The 23,925-nt window shown below is 37.9% G+C and overlaps 2 protein-coding genes across 3 annotated transcripts in view; one reads left to right on the top strand and one right to left on the bottom strand.

Annotated features, from left to right (window-relative positions):
• Positions 1-23,925, top strand: part of Lypd6 (LY6/PLAUR domain containing 6) — a 146,976-nt gene that overhangs the window by 85,313 nt on the left and 37,738 nt on the right. Inside the window, exon 2 of one of the 2 annotated variants that reach the window (XM_048345495.1) lies at positions 22,878-23,066. In XM_048345495.1, coding sequence (XP_048201452.1) covers positions 22,949-23,066 — 118 coding nt within the window. In that variant the 5' untranslated portion in view covers positions 22,878-22,948. Of the gene's footprint in view, positions 1-22,751; positions 23,067-23,925 lie in introns of those variants that run through there. The other variant, XM_048345496.1, reaches the window with a different exon arrangement.
• On the bottom strand, positions 12,626-13,372 carry LOC125350689 (N-alpha-acetyltransferase 50-like). Its single transcript, XM_048345497.1, has one exon. The coding sequence runs from the start codon at positions 13,182-13,184 to the stop codon at positions 12,681-12,683; it is 504 nt and encodes a 167-aa protein (XP_048201454.1). The 5' UTR covers positions 13,185-13,372; the 3' UTR covers positions 12,626-12,680.

Genomic DNA, 23,925 nt, shown 5'->3' with positions numbered 1-23,925 from the left:
GACCTTGAATCAAAGTTGCTTTGTCAGAAAACCTCATGTCACTCTGAGAAGACATAATTTATTATATTTGCCATGTTCAGGCATTGGTTTGGGGCAGTCTGTGGCAAGTGTAGCCTCAGTTCTAATGTGATAGGTTTTGGAGCACAATGGATAAGGTTGTGGGCTATTGTGACTTCTTCATTCTCCTAGTAGCTACAGTCTATCTCCTGAGCTGAACAGACCTCTTTCCACTCATCTTTAAATAGCAATTCTCCACTGTCTCCTTGAACTACTCCTCCTCTGAGAGATCTCAGAAGAGGGAACGGAGTGGGACAAGCCTGTGTCTGTTTCTGCCAGTATTAATTTAGGTCCTCAGTGAGACAGCACTCTCTTACATGGTACATTCTGAGCAACACTCATCCTTAATCATCATTAAGTCTGGATGTTCCTACCTATAGTGTGACTCGAACACTCTGGGGGGTCTAATGCCTCATGATAATGCCCTCCTTGGACTGGTTTTGTGAGTATCTCTTCATAGTTGTAGTGTGATAAAGGAGGGGCAGGAGGCAGCTGAGTGATTTTTAAAATTTTGTTTTTGTAGGTCTCCTACAAAAATGTCCTGGTGAGTCAACAGGAGTGGCCATAAACTACTCCATCATCCAAACTTTGGTTTGGGACATGGTTATAATACTGTATGCAGGCCTTGGATACTGTGCATCTGCTGGCTTTAGAATACAGCACCTTGTCTTTTGGGGGGATTGCCTCGGAGCTGGGGCTTCAGCCTTCTAGGCAGTTACAGCATTCTGTGAGGTCTGCTGCAGCTGGGTGGTGTGCAGTGGGATCCAACACATGGTTGCATTGTTTGAGACACAACTCTGCACCTCTTTTCTGTGAGGTGAGTTCTAGTTGGATGCTGTGATGTACAGGATCTCATGCCTAAGGTGTAGGCATTTCATTTTACAGATAATAGTAGTGCTTCCCCTGATGGGATTGAATTCACTGGCATGCTACTGCTCCCTGCTGAAGGAATTCTGCTTGCTCTCATGATGACAATGCATGAAAAAGCATTCTTTCTTTCACAGGACTCAGTAATATTCCAAGAGTTGTTCTCAAAAGAGGAGCACTTTTCTATTGTAGATGACATGGCTGTGCTCTAGAATCCTAAGTACCTGATTTTGTAATTCTGCCACCGGGACTTGCTAAAAGCTATATTCTTCCTTGGAGATTTCCATCCTTCTTATCCCAGGCCTTAATATGATGCTATGCCCAATCACAGGAAGATAGGCCCAAAATCAAGATAACGAAGAAAGAATGACTTCTGCTTGGCTATTGGTAAATAATTTACATTATTTCTGTGAGCAGTAGAATCCATTAGCGGTTTCTAACTACATTATCAAATTTCTAATTTGGAAACTATAATACAGAAAGAGTCAAAAAAAAGAAACCAGAAGCCATGAGAAGAGTTTAAAAATGAATGCAAAATTCAAGCCAAAATTAAGGATGAAAACTTAAGACTAGGCCATAGACATGATGAAGGAGTGATCTTGAAAGTAACACTTACAGAAATTGTGTGTCAAGGGAGAGGGCTGCCTAGAAGAGTTCTGGGAATTGAGATCTTCCTGGTTACCTGAGTAACCAGGAAGGAATTGAAATGTTTTGCATTTGCTCTTGCATTTTGGAGTAAGAGCATTTCCAAAGATCATGACACCAAAAGAAGCTTAACTGTGTTGAGGCAAAAATGTTAATGATCTATACTTAATCAATTGCAGCGTGAACTGAACCCTAATATTAATTTTTATGAAATCAGTTATTTTCTTCTGAAAATACTGTTAGGATAAACCAGGAGATGTTGATTCCCAATAACAAATACTGTCTTTGTTTTGTTTCCTCTGTAACCCTAGGATTCCAAGCAGTACCCAGTACATGTTAGACACAGAAAATATTAAGTGAATAAATTCTCTCAACTAAACTGATAGTTAATTGGGAATTTGTGATGCGTTATTTCCTATGAGTGTTCATTTTCTCCTGGGAGATGTTGAATGTACAGTATAAGAAATACTGGAGGGGGCTGGGAATGTGGCCTAGTGGCAAGAGCGCTTGCCTCATATACATGAAGCCCTGGGTTCGATTCCCCAGCACCACATATATGGAAAATGGCCAGAAGTGGCACTGTGGCTCAAGTGGCAGAGTGCTAGCCTTGAGCAAAAAGAAGCCAGGGACAGTGCTCAGGCCCTGAGTCCAAGGCCCAGCACTGGCAAAAAAAAAAAAAAATACTGGAGTAGTAATACCTCATTTATATGTCTTATGGCAAGCAAAGATTGGTTGTTTTAAGTTACAGGCAATTCAGATGTTTCCAGATTTTACCTGGAGCCAGTCTTTTGGGCTTCATCAAATCTTACAGAAGCAAAAAGACCACAAGGTATTTTCTTCCTTCCTTTGATGATAAGTAGGGGAAACAAACCATCCTGGACTGCAGTTTGACATGGTGGTGCACATCTGTAACCCCAGCTACTCAGAACTCTATTTAAGTCACTGGGCACATGTGGCTTTTAACTTAAATTATAGCACAGTTCAGTTGCTCAACAGCCATGTGTGACTAGTGGCTTCCCAAAGTGAGCAGAGCTGACATGGAACATGTCTGTTGGTCTATGTCTCTGTATTTTGCTGCCTGTATAGACACAGATTCCTTGTAGTACTTGTCATCACTGCCTGCTCTCTGCCTGTGCACAGACTGGCTAGAAAATGCAAATCCCTGTAACTATACAAGAAAGAATTGGAGCTATCACTCATATTAAATCCCAGTCCTTTCTAGACCTGTGATCCAGTTCCTTTGTCTCTTGTAGGATAATTCTCTGCAGTATAATCTTCTTACCCCTACCCCCTGTAATGCCCCAAAAAGAAAGACCTTGCAGGATCCAGTGTAATTGCATAAATCATAGGGTGCTGATACTGGAAACAGGCTATCTTAACTTTACAGGATGAAATCAGGATGAATTACCATTACCTTTCATTTGTATTCCTGGATGCATGACTGGTATTTATTTGTTCCCTTTGCCTTATTTGCGGCCCTGCCTGCTCTTTCTGTGGATACCAGAGCAAGTGATGAGGAAGTCCAACAAGATGGAACATTTGTCACCTTTAAAGAAAGGAGGGCCACAATCAAGGTTTAGTCCTCACATCCATCATCACCCCCAGAATGTCAGCAGCAGAGAATGTCATCAGGGTGGGGGGAATCCCTGTGAATTGAAGGCATTCAGCCTGTCATTGCAGGGAAATGTTGTTGCTCAAATTCACAAGCTTCTTTGTAAACAGAGCATGAGTTCAAGCTCAATTTTGCAGTCTGCAGAGGCTGTCTTTCCAACACTGGGAAAGAGTTACCATGTTTCTTTTTTTAGTAACTCCTGCATCCTTCTGGTTACCTTTCAAGTAATGGCTTTAAGTGTGTGGTTGCCTATGGAAAGGCCTTGAGATGTTTTCTCTTTCGTGTCATGTAAATTAAGTGTGCTAGGCTGGGAAGGTATAGTGCACTTCACCCTGAAGCATTTCAAGAGCAATATGGGACAATTATTCCACCCAGAGGGAGAAAACCATTTTAGGGAAGTTATTCCCAAAGAAGTGAATTCTAAGACCTTAACATCAGTAGAAACCAGGAAGGCAGCTGCAGTAGTTGTGTAGGTCCTGGGCTACCCACTTCTTTTTCCTGAAGTCTAGATTGAGCTTGAAGAATTATAGAAAGAGGGGACCCAGAAGAATGAAGGACTCTCATTTGTGTTGGAGTTCTTAATAGTCCCTTAGCAGAGTGAGGATCTCAGTGTTATGGAATAGGATATATAGCTCAATTGGAAGAATGCCAACATGAGGCTAAAAGCCAAGTGAGAGTGTGAAGCCATAAGTTCAAACACTGGTAATGGCACAAAAAAACCCCAAATAAAAAACATGAAATATTGGCTATTTCCTTTTGGCTGTTCTGTCCTCTTGTAGGTGTTCAAATGTTAGTGCTAATGCTGCTGTTTTACTAAGCAGCATATTTCATTTAGATGTAAGGCATTCATATTTGCAATTTTTGTTTAGTTTTAAAACTACAGATAGGCTTTATAAATAGGAGCTTACTCTTAATTAGTACTGGTTCCTTAATTAATATTATTCATTTAACACTGAGGGTAGGAGAGGTTCTGTCTGTGAGACTATTTTTCCTCTTGGGAGAAAGCATGTTTCAGATGTGAGAACTTCTCCCTGGCCTTCCTTACCATGCCTTACCTAGCTTGGCTGCCCTGCGTTTTACCCTCACCCAGAACCGTGATATTAGTTTGGGATCCCCTAGAAACACTCAACAGAAATCCTTTGCTGGCTTTTGCTTTCCCTTCATGGTTGTAACTCTACAATGCCTCTTGTGAAGGTGTTTCACGTGATCCTTTCTTGACTCAAAAGCAAAGTTCCCAGACAGTGTCTTGTCCCCCTGAGGTGCCTTTCTCACAGCACAAGCCAACTTACAGAATTATATTAGCTAGGAAGCACATGCCATTTTTAGTTCTCAGAAAAACTGTAGGATCCAGAGACGATAATTTTCCCAGTGGGTAGTACTGAGGCACAGAGAGGTTAAGTAACCTGGCCAAGGTTATGCAGCTGTAATGGCAGAGTCAAGATTCTAGCCTTTGTGGACTGGATCCAGGGCCCATGCTCTTAGGCCTGCACTGCATGTCTTCCATGAACTATTCTTTTTACCAGCACAATAACATATGAAGGAGGGTGATAGGAGACTGGAGCTGGTTGTGCTGGAGCACCCTGGAGTATTGCAGCTGTTCCCGGACAAGCCTGTTTGTGCCTGTGGGTGTGGCTTCATTGTCTGTCCAGGGCCTCCTGTCAGGTCCTTGTGCTCTGCCTTTACAAGGGCGATAAGATGAAACTTTCTTAGAATGGCTGAAAGATGCGTGCTATCTCAAGCAAGGACCTTTCTCTTGACCTTATTTAGCCCATGGCCATAGAACTTTCTCAGGAAAGTGGCCTTTACTTGATTGAGGGTTTTCTCCAGCTTCAGTCCTCAGACCTTCAATCTCAGGACCCAAAAGAATTTTCTCTGTTAGTGCATCCACTCTGTCATATTTTATGAAAGGAAAATGACAACATGCATTTCTGCTTATTGACTTAACCTCTCTTCAAGAAAAGCAAGTATATCATTATGAATCATAAATATTTGTGTTGCCTTTTTGTTTGATCTAGGATTTTCATATTTTTCTATTGAAAAAAAGATTACATGAAGGCACCCATGTATTCAGGTATCCTGAAGGGTGTTCTTCACTGTCTCTGATGATCTATGCTCCAATGGTGATATCACTTCTGATTCTTTCATTTCCTCCCTTTCTCCTTCCCTCCCTTCTTCCTTTCTTTCTCCTTCATATCTAGACACTTATAGTTAAATTGTTTATATTTTGGTGTAAAATGTGTTTTGAAGTTTATATACATTGTGTAATGATTAAACCGAGCTCATTACCATTTCCATTACTTCACATACTTAACATTACTGTGGTGAGAAATTTTAAGCTCCAATTTCAAAGCAATTTTCAAGCAGTTTTATCAAGTACAGTCACATGCTATACAATAGACTGCCAGAACTTTATCTTCCTGTCTAACTAAAACTCTTTAAACAATATCTCACCGTTTATCCCTTATTCATGAACAGCCTCTGGAAATAATCACTTATTCTACTTCCATGCTATGCAATTCTTTAGATTCCACATACAGGGAGCTCATAAAATGTTTACCTTTCTGTGCCTGGCTTGTTTCATTTAGTGGAAAGTTCTCCAGGTTCATCCATTGCTGTCACAATGGAATTTTAACATTTTTCTTCCCCCATCATCCCTATTTATTTCTAGTATCCTAACTAGGGAATGTATTTAGTCACTAGAAGGGGCCTAGAAGTTTAGGTTTTTATAAAATGTAATAGATATTAGGTGTTTATTAGTTGCAGCATTGATAATCACTTAACCCGGAAAATCAAAGTAATTGAAGGCCAGTTTCCTAGGCAGCTCAAGGAGTAGCTGGATTGATCCTGTCCAATTCTCAGCCTCGCTCTGTCAGGAGCACCATGGGGCAGTGCATCTCAGGCAGGACATAGAAGTCAGGGCCTCAAGTCAACCTAAAGCCTTTCATAAAGGGACATTTTCTTTATGGAAGAATGTGACATGAAGTAATTCTCCTCTTATCCACAGGGGATGCATTCCAAGATTCCATGTGGGTACCAGAAACTATGGGTAGTGTTGAACCCTATGATTTAGTGCCTCTTTCATCTTAACTTAGCACCTGCTGTGGCTGTAACATTGGTAGTTTGAGGTGTGACCAAAAAAAAGCTTGCAGTACTGTCTGTTTCTTCTTCACAAATTCACTGGTGGAAAATTCTTTTTTTTTTTTTTTTACTGTGGATCTAAGCAATCTCAGTATATAATTATTTTCCTTTTTCTATTGAAACCTTTCAACTTTGCACTTAAAAGAAGCACTTCATTTATGGTCTCACTTTAGCATGTCTGACTTACCAACATCACTGTCTTGAATTTGGGAGCCCTAGTAAGTAAACAGGAAGTAAACAAGTCCTAAGATGTCAAACGGCTAGCATTTGTCCCTTGGATTATGTCATTATTATATTTCTACTTTATTCTTCTTTCTTCTTGTAGATAAGGTTTCCTGGTTGATAGGAAGCGATGTGACTGTCTTTCAGGGTTTCATTTATGATATCTATGATTTCTCCTCCCAGAAGGTCAATTTGGGCTTGGCATAGTCATGTCAATAAATGAATGGATGAAATGAAAAACACATAAGGAAAACAACTGAGAAGCCAGAATATAAAAACTCAATAATAAGAGGAGATAGAAATACCCCCTTGGCTCCTTCAATGTTAGCAATTAGGGAGTCGATGACTGTATTTCTTTACCTATAAGAAGTGACTCAGTTTTTTTTCCTTAAGAAGTGAATTAATTATATACAGAATTAAAATATCTATTACTAAAGATAATACTCTTTTATGAATAACTATTGGATACTTTTCTTCCTGAGTGAATACTACATGAATTTTTATAATGTTCTTCTTGATTATAATAATGGACTTCTTTAATAATCATCACTTACGAAGACTTGTAAATGAAGATGCTACATTACCAAGGAAGTATTCCTGCCTCAATGACACAGAGTTAGGTGTTCATTGAATATGTTGTTTTGCTTTTAGTCTCAGGATAAGGAAGCAGTTCCTTTAAGTAACTGGGCTAAATGGCTAAACGTGCTTGAAAAGTTAAGTTAGAGTTATCATGTTTTCACCAATCTGGTACCATTTCAAAATGATGAAAATGATCTTTGAAAATGATAAAAATGATCATTGTGCTCTCAGGAGCTCAAATTATCAAAGATTTGGAAGACAAGTGTATGGATAGATTTGTTCTTAACATGTGTTGTTTATCTAATGAGAGGCATTGGTTAAAATTTAGACGTTAACTACTAAGAAATCCAGTGGTTTGAAAAGAAATTATGTCAGCCATAGGGTTTTTAATGTAAGCCATTGTTTCTATGTTGGCTGTTTGGGTTTTTTTTTTTCCTTTTTAACAAGAGGGTAGAATGATTCTCCTATTTCAGAAGGAACTCTAGAAGATTTCTCCATATCTAACAAACTAGTAATTACTGTTAATCCTTGAATTTAAATTATCCCAGGATCAAATAGAAGTAATCTTCAAATGACAAAAACTGGGTCAGTATTCTTAGAACTATGGGCAAAATTTATCCCCATACAGAAGACCAAACATTCAGCATGGATTGCTAACTCTCAATTTTGGGTGAGAACGCAGATTAAGAAATTTTAGTGGCTGAAGACAAGACATACTTCATGTTTTCTAATCCTTCCTTGACAGCTAGCTATCAGTCCATTGTTTGGCCCTTCCCATGAAGAGGAGAATTTGTGTAAAGAGGAAAATCCATGATTTGTAAGCTGTAGTAGAAGGGAAAAGAATTTAGTCCCCCTCTTATCTCCTGAATCCATGGGCCTTGGGCAAATGAACAAAGTTTACTGTAGATAGCCCAAAAGGAAGCCAGATTTTATTGTGAGTAGGAATTTAGTCAACACAATGTGATGGGTGGGGGGGGGGGAGAATATTTCATAAGGAGGTTAAAGATGTCTCAGGTGCTCATTTACACATGGCCTTCAAGACAACATGGCAAAGGATGCCAGACACATGGTGGGTGAGTGGGGGTATTGTTAAAGGTCCTGAGAGAGATGATATGGAGGAATTAAGAGTCTTCAGGCCTCCAACAGAGTTTTCATTCTCCCTCAAAATGCAGAACAAAGTAGCCCAAAACACTACTGGCAATAGTCCCTGCAATAAAGTTGAGTTCAATAGTGCAGACTATCTCTATAGATCTCTAGGAAATAGGATCTTCTTGTTGTTTGTTTGTTGTACTGCGAGTTCATTTCAAAGCCTGGCTGATAGGCAAGTGCTCTACTACTGGATCTATACCTCCAGTCTCTATGTTTTATTTTATTTTTGAGATAGGAGCTTGCTAGCTTTGGCCAGGCTGGCTTCAAATTTGGAATACACCTTCTTCATGTTCTGAGTAGCTGGGAATACAGCTGGGTACTACCACACCCAACTAGCATATGCTTTAGAATTGATTATTGCTAGTACTTATTCTTTATCTTTGATGTTTTGGAAACCATCTAAATTAGAGCAGATTCTGTATATATAGTACAAAGATAATTTCTTTGATCAAGGCAGCAATACTAGTAAGATAATAATACAACTGGGGGGGCAAGAGGGGGGGTTAGGGAGGAGGGAAGGTGGGAGAAAAATGAGGAAGGAGGTAACGTTTGACAAGAAATGTATTCACTGCTTCATGCATATAACTGTAACCCATTTTTATTGTCACCTTGACAATAAAAATTTTTAAAAGACATAGAAGGCTTGTACAACTACTTAAAGATAATAAATAAGTAAATAAAAATAAAGCAAAAAATGGTAAAAGGCATATGCCTAATGATCAAAATGTTAGATTGGGAACTGCTTTTTTTAACATAAGAACATACCTTAATTAATGCACTTATAATTATATTGTTTCTGAGTACAGTTTGTACTTCTATAATTTTGAGAGGGCTCGAATAAAAATTCATAGAAAATTGAAGATATGACATTTTCAAAAAGAAAATCTTAATAAAAGATACCAAAACAAAAAAAAATCTGTAACCCATTGAACCTTTCCAAGCAAATAAAAACTAGCAAGCTGAAATTTACCCTCTGTTCCATTCTTTCATGGAGAGTTCTTGGACTCCATTTCCTTTCTGTTACTTGCACTTGAAAATACTTTTCTTTCAGTCCCAAGAAGTCTCAAGTTGATAGAAGAATAAGCAGAACCAGCAAGCAGAGTGGATGCTAGAGTAAGTAGCACATCCTCTAAAGTGTGACTATATACTTGTCCAGACACTTGTTTTTTATGCAATTGTCTGTTAAATCAGATTGAAACTAGGTAGAAAGGCAGTATTTTCTTATAACTCTAGCCTTGCCAACAGCTCTAGAAAACTAAGTGAAAAAAATTTAAAGCTTTGATTTTTATGCAAATAAATCTTCAATTAACATCAGAAATGTGAACATCTGTCCCTGTAGGTAGGTCTGAAAATGAAATCTCAGTGGCTGTGAAGTCTGAATGGAGTCACTTCTGTCTAGTTCTCTTTTAGTGACATTTTAAAACTCTAACATTTTAGCTGATAATTCTTTTTTTTTTACCAGAACATCACATAAGTTTATTTCAGATGTAACAGCAATGTTAAAATTGACAAGTTTAATTCGTAACTGCACCAAGTAAACTTAGCCATTTAAGTATTTTTAAAGTTATTTGCTCCAAAAACTGAGGAAGCTTTTCTTTCCCACCACCACACACCATAGTTTCCCAATAGTTCTGTTTGGAGGACTTTCACTTGGTGAGTAAAAACTGCTTTAGAGATACTTCAGAACTCCTTTCCCAAATGAAAACGAATCTTGACAAATTATATATTGCATAGATTTCGGTACAGATTCTTTTCCTTAGAACCTAAAAGCAAATACTACACAGTTAAATTTTAACCTATTTATCCCAGTATAAACTATGTCCTAAAAAATGATATATTCAGTTATCCTCCAGTTAATAGAACTGTTTTACCTCAAAGATTATTATTTATCAAAATAACCAATTCAACAAAGAGCATTACTTTTAATCTTTACTGATTCACAGGTATATGTAGTGCCCACGTTCTACCTCTTCCACATCTTTGTCTTCTGTAAGTGGATGGAATTATTCAATACAAGTTTGATGTAAGACAACCCATTACACACACTTAAAATTTAGGTTATGTCATTCACTAGTGTGGAAAAAGAAACTATGTTAGAGAGCCTACACAATCAATTCAAACTTTAATATTTTCCCCTCTTTACATAACATGTATCTAATTTCATGAGGCAGCTATTCGGTTTTTAATAACCACACCTAGGAATACATTCATAGGATGCTTAGATAGTCCAGGTGAAAGGGTTATAGAAATAGAGGCAGTGTCATCTCAGAAAACTCATTTATATATCAAAATCTATTTTGATATCTGAAGTTTCATACAAAAAGGCTGATTTCTTCAAACTAATTATGTTTTCTGTAACTCAAGCACACTTCTCTTGGCAAGAGCAAGCTGAAGCTTATCTATAAAGGTAAAGGTGCTTAATGCTAAATTGTCTTCTAAGCTTAGATTTAGACTTTTCAAGAAACTAATACCCAAGAAACCAGCATGGTCTTTCTACTTTTTTACTATCTTAAGATTACAACCCTATAAACTCAGCAACTATTTTCCTTCTTCTTTTTTCTTGGCACTCAAGACTGTTGAAGTCTATTTTACTTTGCACTTATAACTTCTCAAATAAAAACAAGGTTAAAAGTGTGCACAAATGCTTTGTAAAAATCATTCTTTTAATCTACTCATAAATGAGTCTTTTATCCCAGAATTTTACATAAGAGGATAAATATCATGAATCAAACTGCCTTTTAAAGTCAAGTGACAGCCCTGTGTATTGTTTCAAAGTCTAAGACACTTCTTGAACCATCACTAGTTACAATCTAAACTCTTCTAAATAGTAGCAATGGAACAATGGGCTGAAAATATGAGTAATTCAGACATCTCTCGTCCTACAAAAAGTTACCAGCTTGTCAAAGATTCCCTTCACACCAGAAATGATCTGGCATAAACCAGAACTGTCAATACAGGAGATCACAGTGATATTTGCATTACTAACACTTTATACTTCTAACCTCTCCAAGCACAGAAACAATGAGTTTAACCATACCTCTTATTCCAAATTCTTAAATTCAATATTATAGGCACAAGAGAATAAGCAAATCTGGGATGTGCTCCAACAGAAATGCAACAGCATAGCTATGTTATTCTTAAAAATACTGTCTATTCTTTCCTATATAACCAAGCACTCAGTGGCTACACTTTTACAGCCCACCTTAGTTGACAATAAATGGATTTTATTGTGCAACAAATATATTTAAGCTTTCTTTAGGTATTTTTCAATATGTCCAAGAAAAAACAGGTGCTTATTTAGAGGTACTAACCTACAATGACATCAACTCCATTTTTAAGGTTAGCCTATTATTGGGACAATTGAAACAAAAATACAAGAAAAATTCAATCATAATGAAATTTCTTCAGGTCTGTTAAAGGCCTAACTCTGGCTGGCATATTAAAAAAATTAATCTCAGGGCTGGGAATATGGCCTAGTGGCAAGAGTGTTTGCCTCCTATAAATGAGACCCTGGGTTTGATTTCTCAGCACCACATATACAGAAAATGGCCAGAAGTGGCGCTGTGGCTCAAGTGGCAGAGTGCTAGCCTTGAGCAAAAAAGAAGCCAGGGACAGTGCTCAGGCCCTGAGTTCACGGCCAAGGACTGGCCAAAAAAAAAAAAAAAAAAAAGTTAATCTCACCAGCCTATACTCCAAATGTTAATGCCTCTAGGAACAATCATCAGCAAGAAAAATAAACCTGCTAACAACTGGACTACTATTGAAAAAGCAATTTAACCAAATGCTTAGATAAAAATATAACACTACCTACCCTAAACTGTCCCACCCATTAGAGAGGAAAAAAAATTGCTTTAAAACCCTAAGTAAGCTTATAATTTCTCACAAGGATTACACGTGGTCCAACTCCTAAGAGAGTGCTCAGAAGGACTAAAGACCGAGTGAAGGCAATGTCTAGGGATTGGCATCCCCCCAAAGTAAGTCTTTATAAACCCAAAAGTACCATAAACACACTAAATTTGTCTATGAACTAGAAAATAAGATATTGCTACTTCTTCTTTTTATCTACTGAGATCAACAGTTTTTGTAGGCTCTGACCTTCAATATGAAACCAGGACATAAAATCAGCTAAAAATTTCCAAGTCATCTGATACTCAAATTTTTGGGACAGTACATCCTAGTAACTGTAACAAAAGAGATCTACCATCGTTCCATCAATCCAACCACCTCACAAAAATAAGAGAACTCAAACAATTTAAACATGATTTTAAAAAGTCTGTGAAGTATTAAACTTTTAGAGGAAAGAAAAGCAAGAAAAACAAGAATGAGGGAGAAAGCTTAAGGAGGGGGGAGAATCAGTGGGCCTCTTTTATTTGGCGACAAGCAAGTGCAAGAAAGTTCATGTGAAATTTGTTTAGTTGTCTGTCTTGTGCATATCTGCATTCTGAAGAGAGGGAACTTTGAGGTTTTTCTGAAGGACCTGAGCATCTGCAGGCTCTATCCTCTTATAGTAGTTCTTTGTCTCAATCTCAAAGCCAAACTTCCTGTAGAAGTCGATTGCTGACTCATTACTGATCTGGACATGCAGGTAGATGTTGTCAAAAGTGCCATCTTTTTCACAGATGTTTAAGACGTGATTTAACATTTTTGTTCCTATTCCTAGTCTTCGGTAAGGTGCAAGACATCCTAGTGTCATGATGTAAAGTCTCTTCTGATTCTGTGAATGATCCACCCTGCAGCACACTGCACCGACAGCTATATCATTGAAATAGGCAAGCTTTGCTAACTCGCCAACCTCCAGCACATCCTTGTAGAACTTGTCATTGTAGCTGGCCGGGAAGATGACCTGGTTTAGTCTCTTCAACTGTTTAATATTGTGTGGTGTCACATCTCCCAGATTGATCCAGCTACCTTTCATCTTCCCTGCCTGTTGAGGCCACCATTAGCACCGCTCTCCACGCCCGTTGTCCTGGCCGCCCTGAGCTCTCCATGCCCTCACCTCGGGGCACTCAACCCCACCATCCGGCCTCCTCGCCATCGCTTCTTCACACGTGCACCCGGGGCACTGGGCTCCCGCCTGCTGCCGCCGCTGCCACTGCCACCGCCGCCAGCCAGACCCGCCGCCGCGCTGTGTCTAGCTGATAATTCTTGAGGAAGTATTACGTACAAAACATTTGTAACAGGGAAAATTTTATCTAGTGGCTGGACATTTTTTTGAAGACTCTTGAATTAGTGAGAGTTGCTAGTTTCAAGAGACAGAAAACCAACTCAAAATAGCTTGTGCAAGAAAGATATTTATTGGATGGAAATGAAGGCTATTGTAATAGTTCAGGGGAGAGTCCAAAATTCAGGAGTAAGGCAAGGGTTGAACATTATTGGGACTCTTCTCTCCAATCTCTTTAAGCTACTAAGCTTTTCTTCTTCCATCTCCATTTGGAGAGGAACATGGAAAACACATTCTCCTGAGCAAGAATGGCTTCTTATTTCTGTGCACTCTTCATTGCCTGCTTGGATCATATGTCCAGGCTTGGTCCCGTCTGCAGTGAACATGGTGCTCCACTATAGCAACACAGAATTAGGGTTTGTAGAATGACCCATTCATATAAAAAGGGAAAATTAAAGAACAGAATTCACTCCACTTGAATTGTTTTCACCATTTCAACCTTATATTTTGATGTGAAAAGTTGTAATACAGTGTTTTTTCTTGGGGGGCTGGTAGTGGTGGTAGTGAAAGTCTAGGGCTGAACTCAGGGCCTGGGCACTGTCCTTGAACTTTTGTGTTCAAGGTTAACACTCTATCACTTGAGGCACAGCTCCAGTTCCAGCTTTTTGGTAGTTAGCTATAGATAAAAGTCTCATGGACTGTTGTGCCTGGGGTTGGCTTTGAACCATGATCCTCGGATCTTAGCCTCCTGAGGAGCTAAGTTTATAGACGCGAGCCATAGGCAACTGACCATATTTCATTTTTAAGGAAGAAAGGGACAGGAAAGTAACATTTCACTTTCTGGTATTTGTGGCAAGCTTTATTTAGGCTCCTTTTAACTCCATTCTGTTCTTCTGTATAATGAGTTATTTCTAATGCTATATTTTTTGTTGCCATACACATATGTGTGATTTTCCTGTTTCAGCATTCAGGCCTGCTTCTTGAAGTGACCACATCTAAATTTACATTTGGGAAACCATTTCTCTGCTTTCATACCGTGTGATTCTGATAAAGTTGATGCTAAGCTCTTGTTACAGGGACTGAGGCCCTGTCTACTTGGAACTCCAAGTTCTTTGGCCAGTTATGCATCCAAGAATGTACCTCCTTTCTTTGTTAGAATTATGTTTTCATGGGAAAGCTGGGAAAAAGATGCTCACTGGAAATGCTTCTGGAGCTTCTTTGGGAAACCCTGAGCAAAATTACGGCAAATGAACAAAGCACAAGTTGAGGGATGGAAATTCCTGAAAATCATGCTAAAGCTCTGCAATGTCTGAGTTGGACAGTTAAGGAGGCACTCTAATTTTGTTAGTCCAAATCCAAGCTTTGGTTATAGCCTATTTGCTTTGTATTTTTGAACTTTACAACCAATATGTCTTGAAAAATGCAATTGTTTTGTGAATTGCATTAAAGTTCTTATTTGACTCTTAGGCTTTTCTACCTAATGTTTTAGAACAGCTGCTTAACAAATCACTACAAAATATAGTGGCTGGAGGTATTGTTATTATTATTAATGCTAAGAAATGTTATTTTTACTTATGATTCTGTAGGTGAGATGTGGAATGAACTTGGTTAGACTGTTCTAGGTACCTCTGTTCAGTTGTAACCAGACTGTGGCTGTTGCTGGAATAGTGGAGAATTAAGATGACTGGAGTCTGCCTGGGAAGCCCTCTTCCATCAGGAAATGTCAGTAGTTTTGTCTGTACTATTTGGTCTTCCTTATACCAGGGTAGCCCTCACCACTAAGTCTGTTTGTCATTTTGTGAGTATTCTCAAGTACTGGGTGTACATTGCATCTATTTTTTATGTGTCCTTGGACCTCATACAGTGTCATTTCTACCACATTCTGTTCAACTGATTATTAAGGTTGGCCCAGGCAGAGAATGTAAATACTACTTCTCAGAAGAAACATGTAAAAAAAATTAGAGCATATTTTAAAGCCACCACATATTCTGAGTAATTCTCCAGTGCCTGAAAGGTACTTGTGATAAGAACTTAGTTTTGTGACTACATGATTTCTGATTTTTGTGAAGACCTGCTTTCAGTTTATTCTTTTGGTAATTCCATTAACTGTTTCAGACCATCAAGATACCTCAAGTCATCTATACATATTCAAATCAAGTCCAGATTTGTCATGATCTTGCAGGTCTCAGAATTCCAATTAGCTCTCATTGTAGACATTTAAACTTGATCTGAAATATGTTTGGATTTGTATTAGTTGTCTACTTCATAGTTGCATATATATTGACTTAGTATTGAGGCGTTTTCCTTCTCTGCATAGTTTTTAAGTCAGTATAATTTCTAGAAATTTGTATTTTATCTTAGGAACTAATTCCAGAGGTTGTAATATCTTACTTTATGGACTGAAATAATAATTAGGGTATAGATTTGTGAAATTTGACTTGAGTTATGGTTATATCACCTTGCCTGTATAGCTAGTGTGAGAATATTCCTTTATGTTGTACAGTATTATCAATGTGGCAAAAATTCAGAAGGCAGCTCTTCACAATTTTTGCCCAAGTGTAGTAAGTCCCACATATCTCCAACTAGTTTTTTTCTATTTCAGAACATAGCAAGTATTCCATTGGAATAAAAGCAGCAATTGAATAACTCGTGCAAAGGTAATTTAGAGCACAAATTAAATCTGTCAGAGTGGTATTAGATTTGCAAAAGCTCATAAATAACAAATGAAAGGTCACAAAGCTGTGAAAATGAGAGTGTACTTCTTCATAAAGAGAATTGTGCTGCAGTTCTTATTCAGGGATGAGATCCACAGTGCATATTCAGATAGCAACATCATAGACTAGTAATAGAATGTCCTTCTTTAAATGTCTAGAACAGTTCACAGGCACATTGGATTCAAGATGAAACCATCAAAGTCCCAGTAAGGACCCTTCATATTATCTGAGCATGTTCAGGCTAATATTTATGAGTTTGGGGAGATCAAATATTTATCTGCTACTGAGAATTTTTAGAGAGATGACATACTCACCTCTTTGGGGCCTCAATTTCGGCCATTACTAGACTAACTAAATGTATGCCATTGATTTTTCATTTCTCAGTTCCTAGAAAATACTAATAGAGGGGCTGGGGATATGGGCTAGTGGCAAGAGTGCTTGCCTCCTATACATGAAGCCCCTGGGTTCGATTCCCCAGCACCACATATACAGAAAATGGCCAGAAGTGGCGCTGTGGCTCAAGTGGCAGAGTGCTAGCCTTGAGCAAAAAGAGAATGACAATGATCACCTTACGGAGTGGCACTCTTGCCACTAGGCCATATCCCCAGCCCCCCATCAGTGACATTAATAAACAGTCCTAACCATGCTGTTTTGCTCATGGAAAAGAGAGATGGAAATAATATAGCCTTGGCCACTGAAAACTAGACAAGTTCTTTTTTTCTAAATTCATTTTTGTTGTTATTGTAAAAGGTGATATAAAGAGGGGTTACAGTTATTTAAGTCAGATCAGATACACATAGAGATGTTCTTTTCCTGTGCACTTCACATGAGCCTTTCTTTTCAGTACTTTTGGCTTGACTTTTATAAGGAAACAATCTATTTTTATAAAAAGCAATCTGTACACTTTATCAAAATGAAATCTTTTGTGTGTTGAATAGCACTATCAAGAAAGTAAAAAAGATGACAGAGAATTGGAGAAAATATTTTTGAACCATACTCTGTATCTGAAAATATCTATAGTACAGAATGCACAAAGAATTCTTATAAGCCAACAACAAAAAAATTAGATGAACAAGTAAATTGAGTAACATTACTCTAAAATCACAAATAGACATATAGAAAGATACTCAACCTCAGTCACTTGAAAATGCAAACAAGAATACACTTCACATTTACTAAATTGGCTACAAGGTTTTTTTTTTAATGAAAGTAAAGAAGCATTCACAAGGACATGGAGAAACTAGAACAATCATAATGCTGATATGGGTGTAAGATTTTGTAGCTGAAAGGGCACACATTTGGCAATTCCTCCAAAAGTTAACATACTAACTGTAAGACCAATCAATTCTACTCTGGTAATATGTCAAACCAAAACCAAATATTCACCCAAGAATGTGTATGTGGTTGTCAATAACAGCATTATTCATAGTAGCCCAAAGTAGAAACAACCCAAATGTTCGTAATTATACAGTAAAATATTCTTCAGACATAAAAGAGAGGTTATATTGATCTTATATTATGAATGAGCCTTGAAAACATTGGGTTAAGTAAAAGATAATCACACACACAAAGTGCCTTTTATTTTTTAATGGCATTATTTTATTTTCCATTTTCTATGGGCTACTTTCAACAGTCAACCATCTATCTGGAAACAGAAAAATTTAGCATTGTAAAAAATGCTAACTCGTAAAATTACAAAGCTACTAATGGGAATTTTTTAATTGCAGCAAATTAATAACTAAAAATTTAATTCTGTGTTAAAAAGAATGTTTCAAGTATGTACAAATATTCAAGGATAGTTCAAAGATCAGAAAAATATTTTCCTTTGCATGATCTGGCATGATCTGTCCCCAAGAGGTCAACATAGGAAGTAACTGCTAAGGGGCACAAGACACTTTAACAGGTGATGGAAATGTTCTAGATTAGACAGTGATGATGACTTCAACATTATGAAAATACTAAATATGATGAAATTACAAAATAGCAAATTTATGTTATTTAATTTTTATTTCAGTATAAACATTTCAGGGTTAAATTAAAATAGCCAGTGCTAGTGACTTATAATTAAAGCTACTCAGGAGGCTGATATAGAAGCCATCCCAGGCAGGAAAGTCCATGAAACTCTTATGTCCAATTAACCTGTGGTAGGATGCTTGAACAAGAAAAGGTCAGGGACAATACTCATGCCCTGAGATCAAGCAAGATTGCCCCCCCCCCAAAACACATACACAAAACTACTGCTGCTGCTGCTATAAATTATAATTTGTGTTTCACTGGGCTAAAGTTAAAGTGTCCACAGGATTTTAAAAAAATTTTTATATTTTTAGTTTCAGTAGTATTTTCCCCCCTGAGGAGTTCAGTAGCCATCTCGTTACCATTTTTTATATTCTAGAACCTGAAGCACCCCTTTGGCTTGTGGTCATTTCCTTACATCACTTCATCCTGTTGGTTCTCTTTTCACATTTCCTCCTGCGGACTGATTCTCTTTACTACTGCTCCAGAAGACCTTGGTCTCATCTGGATAATCTAACTAGGTCTCCATGTATCAGGACCCTCTGCTTCCATCATAGCTATAAGTTTTTACAGAATTCTGGGAACCAGGGTGTGGGCATCTCAGAAAAGAGTGTACTATTCAGACTAATATAATATGGTTACTTAAAAATGGTTTTACCTTTTTCAAATCTCAGCTAATTCCCTCTGAAAATGTTTCTACTCGTTTTCTGTGCAGGGAACACTTAAAATTTCAATCAAATGTCTCTGTGTGTTTTGTGATGAAGCAGTAGGTAAGCGGGAACTACCAAGAGAACATTCTCCTAGCAGGAGTCAGCCTTTAATTCAATAACAGAACTCTTCAACTCCATGCTTGTGAGATTAATATTAGACACTGGTTCTAGGTTGTTTGTCCCATCCCAGGGGAGGTACTGCAGGGTACCAAGTTCTCTTTCAGTTCTGCCAAAACCAACCCAATGACAATTAAATGCGATGTTGAGGATAAGGGGAAGCCTATCAGAATTTCAACACACTTTTAAATGAAATAAAATGAACACAGAAAATGCTGCCTACAATTAGAGCAGAATAATTAATTAAAAATTAGGAAGTTTTATAAGTTGTTTTCTAAGGACTTATAAAAGTCTTCCAAAAAACTTAACTAGAACAAAATTCTGATATATTAAATTCTCATCTATTTAACTTTAATCTGTAGCATGAGTTTACTGTCATTCATTTTTCTATATTTAGTACTGTAAATTGTTGAGCATTATTCCCCATAGCTATCAGCTTATCCTTGAGGTCATATAGTAAATATATTGAAAGTATATACAGCTTTTGAAATTAAATTTTATTTCTGTAGCATGGGTCTGGAAATGGTGTTTCTTCTAAGCAGATGTTTTTATGATCCATGTCTAAGGCACAGCACAGGAGAAGCTGGCACAGATAATAGCAGAGAGGGTGGAAGAGTCTGACACAAATGTGCAGTCAGTCCTTCCGTAATGGCAACTGAGTTATCCCTGGGCCCACATTCTGAGCCAAGGAAGTAAAAAGGTAATCATTCACTGCAGAGGGGCTTCTGAGTTGGAGGAACTGCACATCTCTCCTTGGATCTTAAGATGATTTACTCCATGGGGAGAGTACAAGCAATAGCTCTGTAACATGTCATGTGACAGAGAAGGTTGTGTAATAGGAAAAAAAACAAAACAAAAAAAAACACCACTAACAAACCTGTACTCTGGGCTGACATGTGGTCTCAACAAATTCATAAGTCAAATCCTATCCCCAATAAAATGTGACTATTTTTGAAGACAGGGCCTTTAAGGGCCTGATTAAGTAAAATCATAAATAAGGGGTCCTAATTCAGTAGCACTGGTGTCCTCCTAAGAAGAAGAAGAGGCACGAGTATAAAGACCTTTAGAAGCCATAGTGAGAAGGCTCCTCTCTGCAAGCCAAAGAGAAAAGCCTTAGGAAAACACACCCTGTTAACACCTTGACCTCTGACTTCCAGCTTTCTGTTCTTTTTTTTAAAAAAATCTTTTTTAAAAATTTATTATTTTCTTATTTATTGTCAAAGTGATGTACAGAGAGGTTAAAGTTTCATACGTTAGGCCTTGGGTACATTTCTTGTACTGTGTGTTACCTCCTCCCTCATTGCCCCTCCCCCCTCCCCCTTTCCTCTCCCCTATAAGTTGTTCAGTTGGTTTACACCAAAGGTTTTGCAAGTATTGCTTTTGGAGTTGTCTTTTTGTCCTTTGTCTCTTGATTTTGTTATTCCCTTTCACTTCCCTAGTTCTAATACCAGTATATACAGTATCCAGGTACTCAGATGAGTACACCAGCTTTCTGTTCTTTAAGCTGCCTAGCCTGTGGTGTTTTGCTAGCATAGCCGTAGCAAACTCATATACCACCTTTACTATTTATATTTTTCTTTCCAGACTTTCATCTGCATATATTTCCTCACTGTGTACAGTTACATGCATAATGTACCTGACATGTTCATGTCTGATTGTCAAGCTAAGCCTGGGAAGAGATCAGGATATTTGGTTCATTGTGCTATGCCCACCTGGCTCCCAGGTGCAGCCTTACCATACTTACCTACTCTGCTAGCACAGGAGTACCAGCGTGTATGGGAAATGAAACAATAATGCATTCGTTTAAGATTGTGTTTGTCTCTGTTACTCAACAATTACTCAGCAAGGGAAGGATCACTGATTCTTGTTTGTTTGTTTTTAATATTTTTTTATTATCAAACTGAATTACAGAGAGGTTACAGTTTCATACATTAGGCATTGGATACATTTCTTGTACTGTTTGTTACCTTGTCCCTCATTCCCCACTCCTCCCTCTCCCTTTCCTCTTGTTTGTTTTTTTTCAATATGTTGTTCAACCAAGTGCCTAGCACAGTGCCTGGAAGTCACGTTTATTAACTGACTGAGCAGCTCATTCTTTTCCTGAATTTGAGTTTGTTCAGAGAGCCAAACTGAAATAAAATTGGTAGGGTTGACATCGTTGGATACGGATAGGGATAGGGATAAGAGCCCAACTTTTATTTTCTAACCATTCCTCACTATTTCTTAAAATAATCAACACTCAGATACATCTGGAAATAATTTTAGTGCATTATCCATGGTTTGGTGTCATTTAATCTTTTCATAATTTTAATAGAGGGGATAGTAGTACTACTTATTTAATAGTATCCTGTTCTGTAATTTTGAAAAAGTGCTTGTATCATATAGTTACATCTGTTTGGGGATGCTTCTGAGTGTTTCATTTTCTGAGCTCATGGTCATATTTTTTAATTTATCATTCTTTTTGGATTCATACTGGTGTTAATACTAAAATATCTGACTGGACTATATTGATTTTCTCTCTTCTGTCTTAAAATAGTTTAGTCTTTGTCTGTTGGTTTTTATAAAGTAATTAAAAACTTAGACTAAAAAACTCCTGTTGAATATTCATATTAGGTATATGATTAAAATATCCAAATTATTGTTTTTCAACTAGGTTGAAATAAGTAAATATCCAACCTTGGTGCATATCATGAGCAAGAGAGATGAAAGTACTTGAAAATGGGTGAACCCATTCAGTAGTGATACTCACTAGACAGTATGTTGGAAATGAACTATACAACTTAGAGAGAAGGGGGTTGGAAAGGGAAAGGTGGGAGAAAATTAGGGAGGGGGGTGACACTGTTAAAAAAATAAATGTATTCATTTCCTGACTTATGTAACTGAAACCCCTCTGAACATAACCTTTACAATAAAATTTTTTTAAAAACCAATATCAGAATGTGAGAATCAAGCTCTACAGGAGACTAAGAAGAGTGCAAGTGAATAGAAAACATATATACATTAGACATATGGCTGCATTCCAAGTGACCCAAGAAATTTAATCCTATTAGAAACTTTTACTATCCTCAATTTTGAACAGAAAAAAAAGGAAGAATCAGAATAAAGAACAAAGTGGATAAGTCTTTAGTGCTAAGGTATAACTTGGTATATCATCATTTTGTTCACAGGTCCTGAATAAATCTTAGGAACACAGCATTGCCTATGACATAGACTTGAAATTCTCCTTCCCTTGTTTGAATTAGCTCCTCTATTCACTGGATCTTGGTTTACTCTAAATGAACCATAATGCCCACCTCAGGGCTACTAGTATAGTAAGCCGATATTTATAAAGGACTTCGGTAGTATCTTACCAACATTCATTAGTTATATTAAGGAGATTCTGTGCTATTAAGATGATTTGGTTTGGTTGAGGTCAACTTACCTGTATTTCTTTTCTTTTTCAAATTAGGGAGTCTATGCTGTACTGTTTTGCATGGATGACACGACGCAGTAGGGCCTCACTTCTGTGCCTGGCCTACACCATTATCGTGGAAATGCTTTTGAGTTTCTGTACCTGACTTATTTATTGTTGCTCTCTGGCAGCCATCCCCTGGCCTCCTGGCAAAAATAGCAGGATTTCATTAAAATTCAATCTCTTCTGATACCATCTGTGCTGGATATTAGAAAGGATTGCTACCAGCGGAGCTTTCGCAACCTGATTAGGAGTAGATTTAGGCTGGAATGTTCTAAATGCTCTAAAATTACCATTTATAAAGTTTTTTCTCCATGACTCCCTGCTTTCTTGTGCCCTAACTCCCCATGCCTCTCTAGCCCATCTCACCTACCCCAGGCTAGCCAAGAGTCCTGTGCTTTCTCCAGCTAGACACTGTGATGAGTCTGTCTTCCTATTTTAGGTGCAAGCTCTCTCCCATCAAGTTGTGTCCCCATGCCTGGGTCCTCTCTATGAGTGAAGCCTTGCTCTGCCATGGAACCTGGCTCTGCCCTGGCCTGGCTCCTGCTCCTGAGCCTGCTGGCTGATTGTCTGAAAGCTGCTCAGTCCCGAGACTTCACAGTGAAAGACATCATCTACCTCCATCCTTCAAGTAAGACTTGTGTTTGTTCTCTTCTCTGCAGAAATGGCACTTGATTTCCAGTAAGAAGGAGATAAATAGATCCACAAGAAAGGAGGCAGGGGAAACATCTGGTAGTTCAGTTCAGGGGTACAGTAGTTACCCCTACCTTTTTATAGGATATATGTGGTTTCTTTTTTTTTTAATTACATCAAATTATTAGGCTTGCTTTTTTCATGTTTTCTACCAAATACTCTTTCCTTTTATTGTACAGCCAGTAATCTGAGAGAACTGCCCAGCTGCTGTGTCCCAGGAGGCAGATTGTTTTGTAGAAAATCAATCTTTGCTAGGTCTTCCTCTCTGTGCCTCAGGTTCTTTGATTTTGGCATCATTACCTCCCACAGCTTCTTATTTTCCCTGCCCTTTTGCTTACTTATGTTTAAGAATTCTCTAAGGAGTGAACAGTAATGTAGATCTCTACCTTATCCACATCCTGGCTTTGAGTTTCTGATGTGCATATGTCAGGGGTTGGGCTTGTAGATTTGACAAGAATTTTACATCTTCTGGCTCGCACATTGGAAAAGTGTCACTTCTTCCTTTGGTCTCTACTTTGTTTTTCTTTGTTGTTGTTGTTTTGTTTTGTTTTTAATGGCTCCTCTTCTATATTGGCCCTCACCTACCCTAGCCCAGCCAAGAGTCCTGTGCTTTCTCCAGCCCGTGGTGGCAAGAGGTGGGCATATTGTGTATGTTCTCATTTTCAGCTTTGGCCCAAAGGCACATTATTCTTTCTAAATGTTCTGCCCATCAAGGCTGTTTGCTTGCATATTTGCTGTGTACCAAGTATTGTGATAAGCTTGGAACAATGAAGACATCATCTTTACTTTAATGAGAG

The sequence above is a fragment of the Perognathus longimembris genome, chromosome 4, assembly GCF_023159225.1.
Source record: "Perognathus longimembris pacificus isolate PPM17 chromosome 4, ASM2315922v1, whole genome shotgun sequence".
NCBI classification, from domain to species: Eukaryota; Metazoa; Chordata; class Mammalia; order Rodentia; family Heteromyidae; genus Perognathus; species Perognathus longimembris.
The sequence above is the reverse complement of the archived record's forward strand: the minus strand, read 5'-3'. Positions and strand labels throughout refer to the sequence as shown.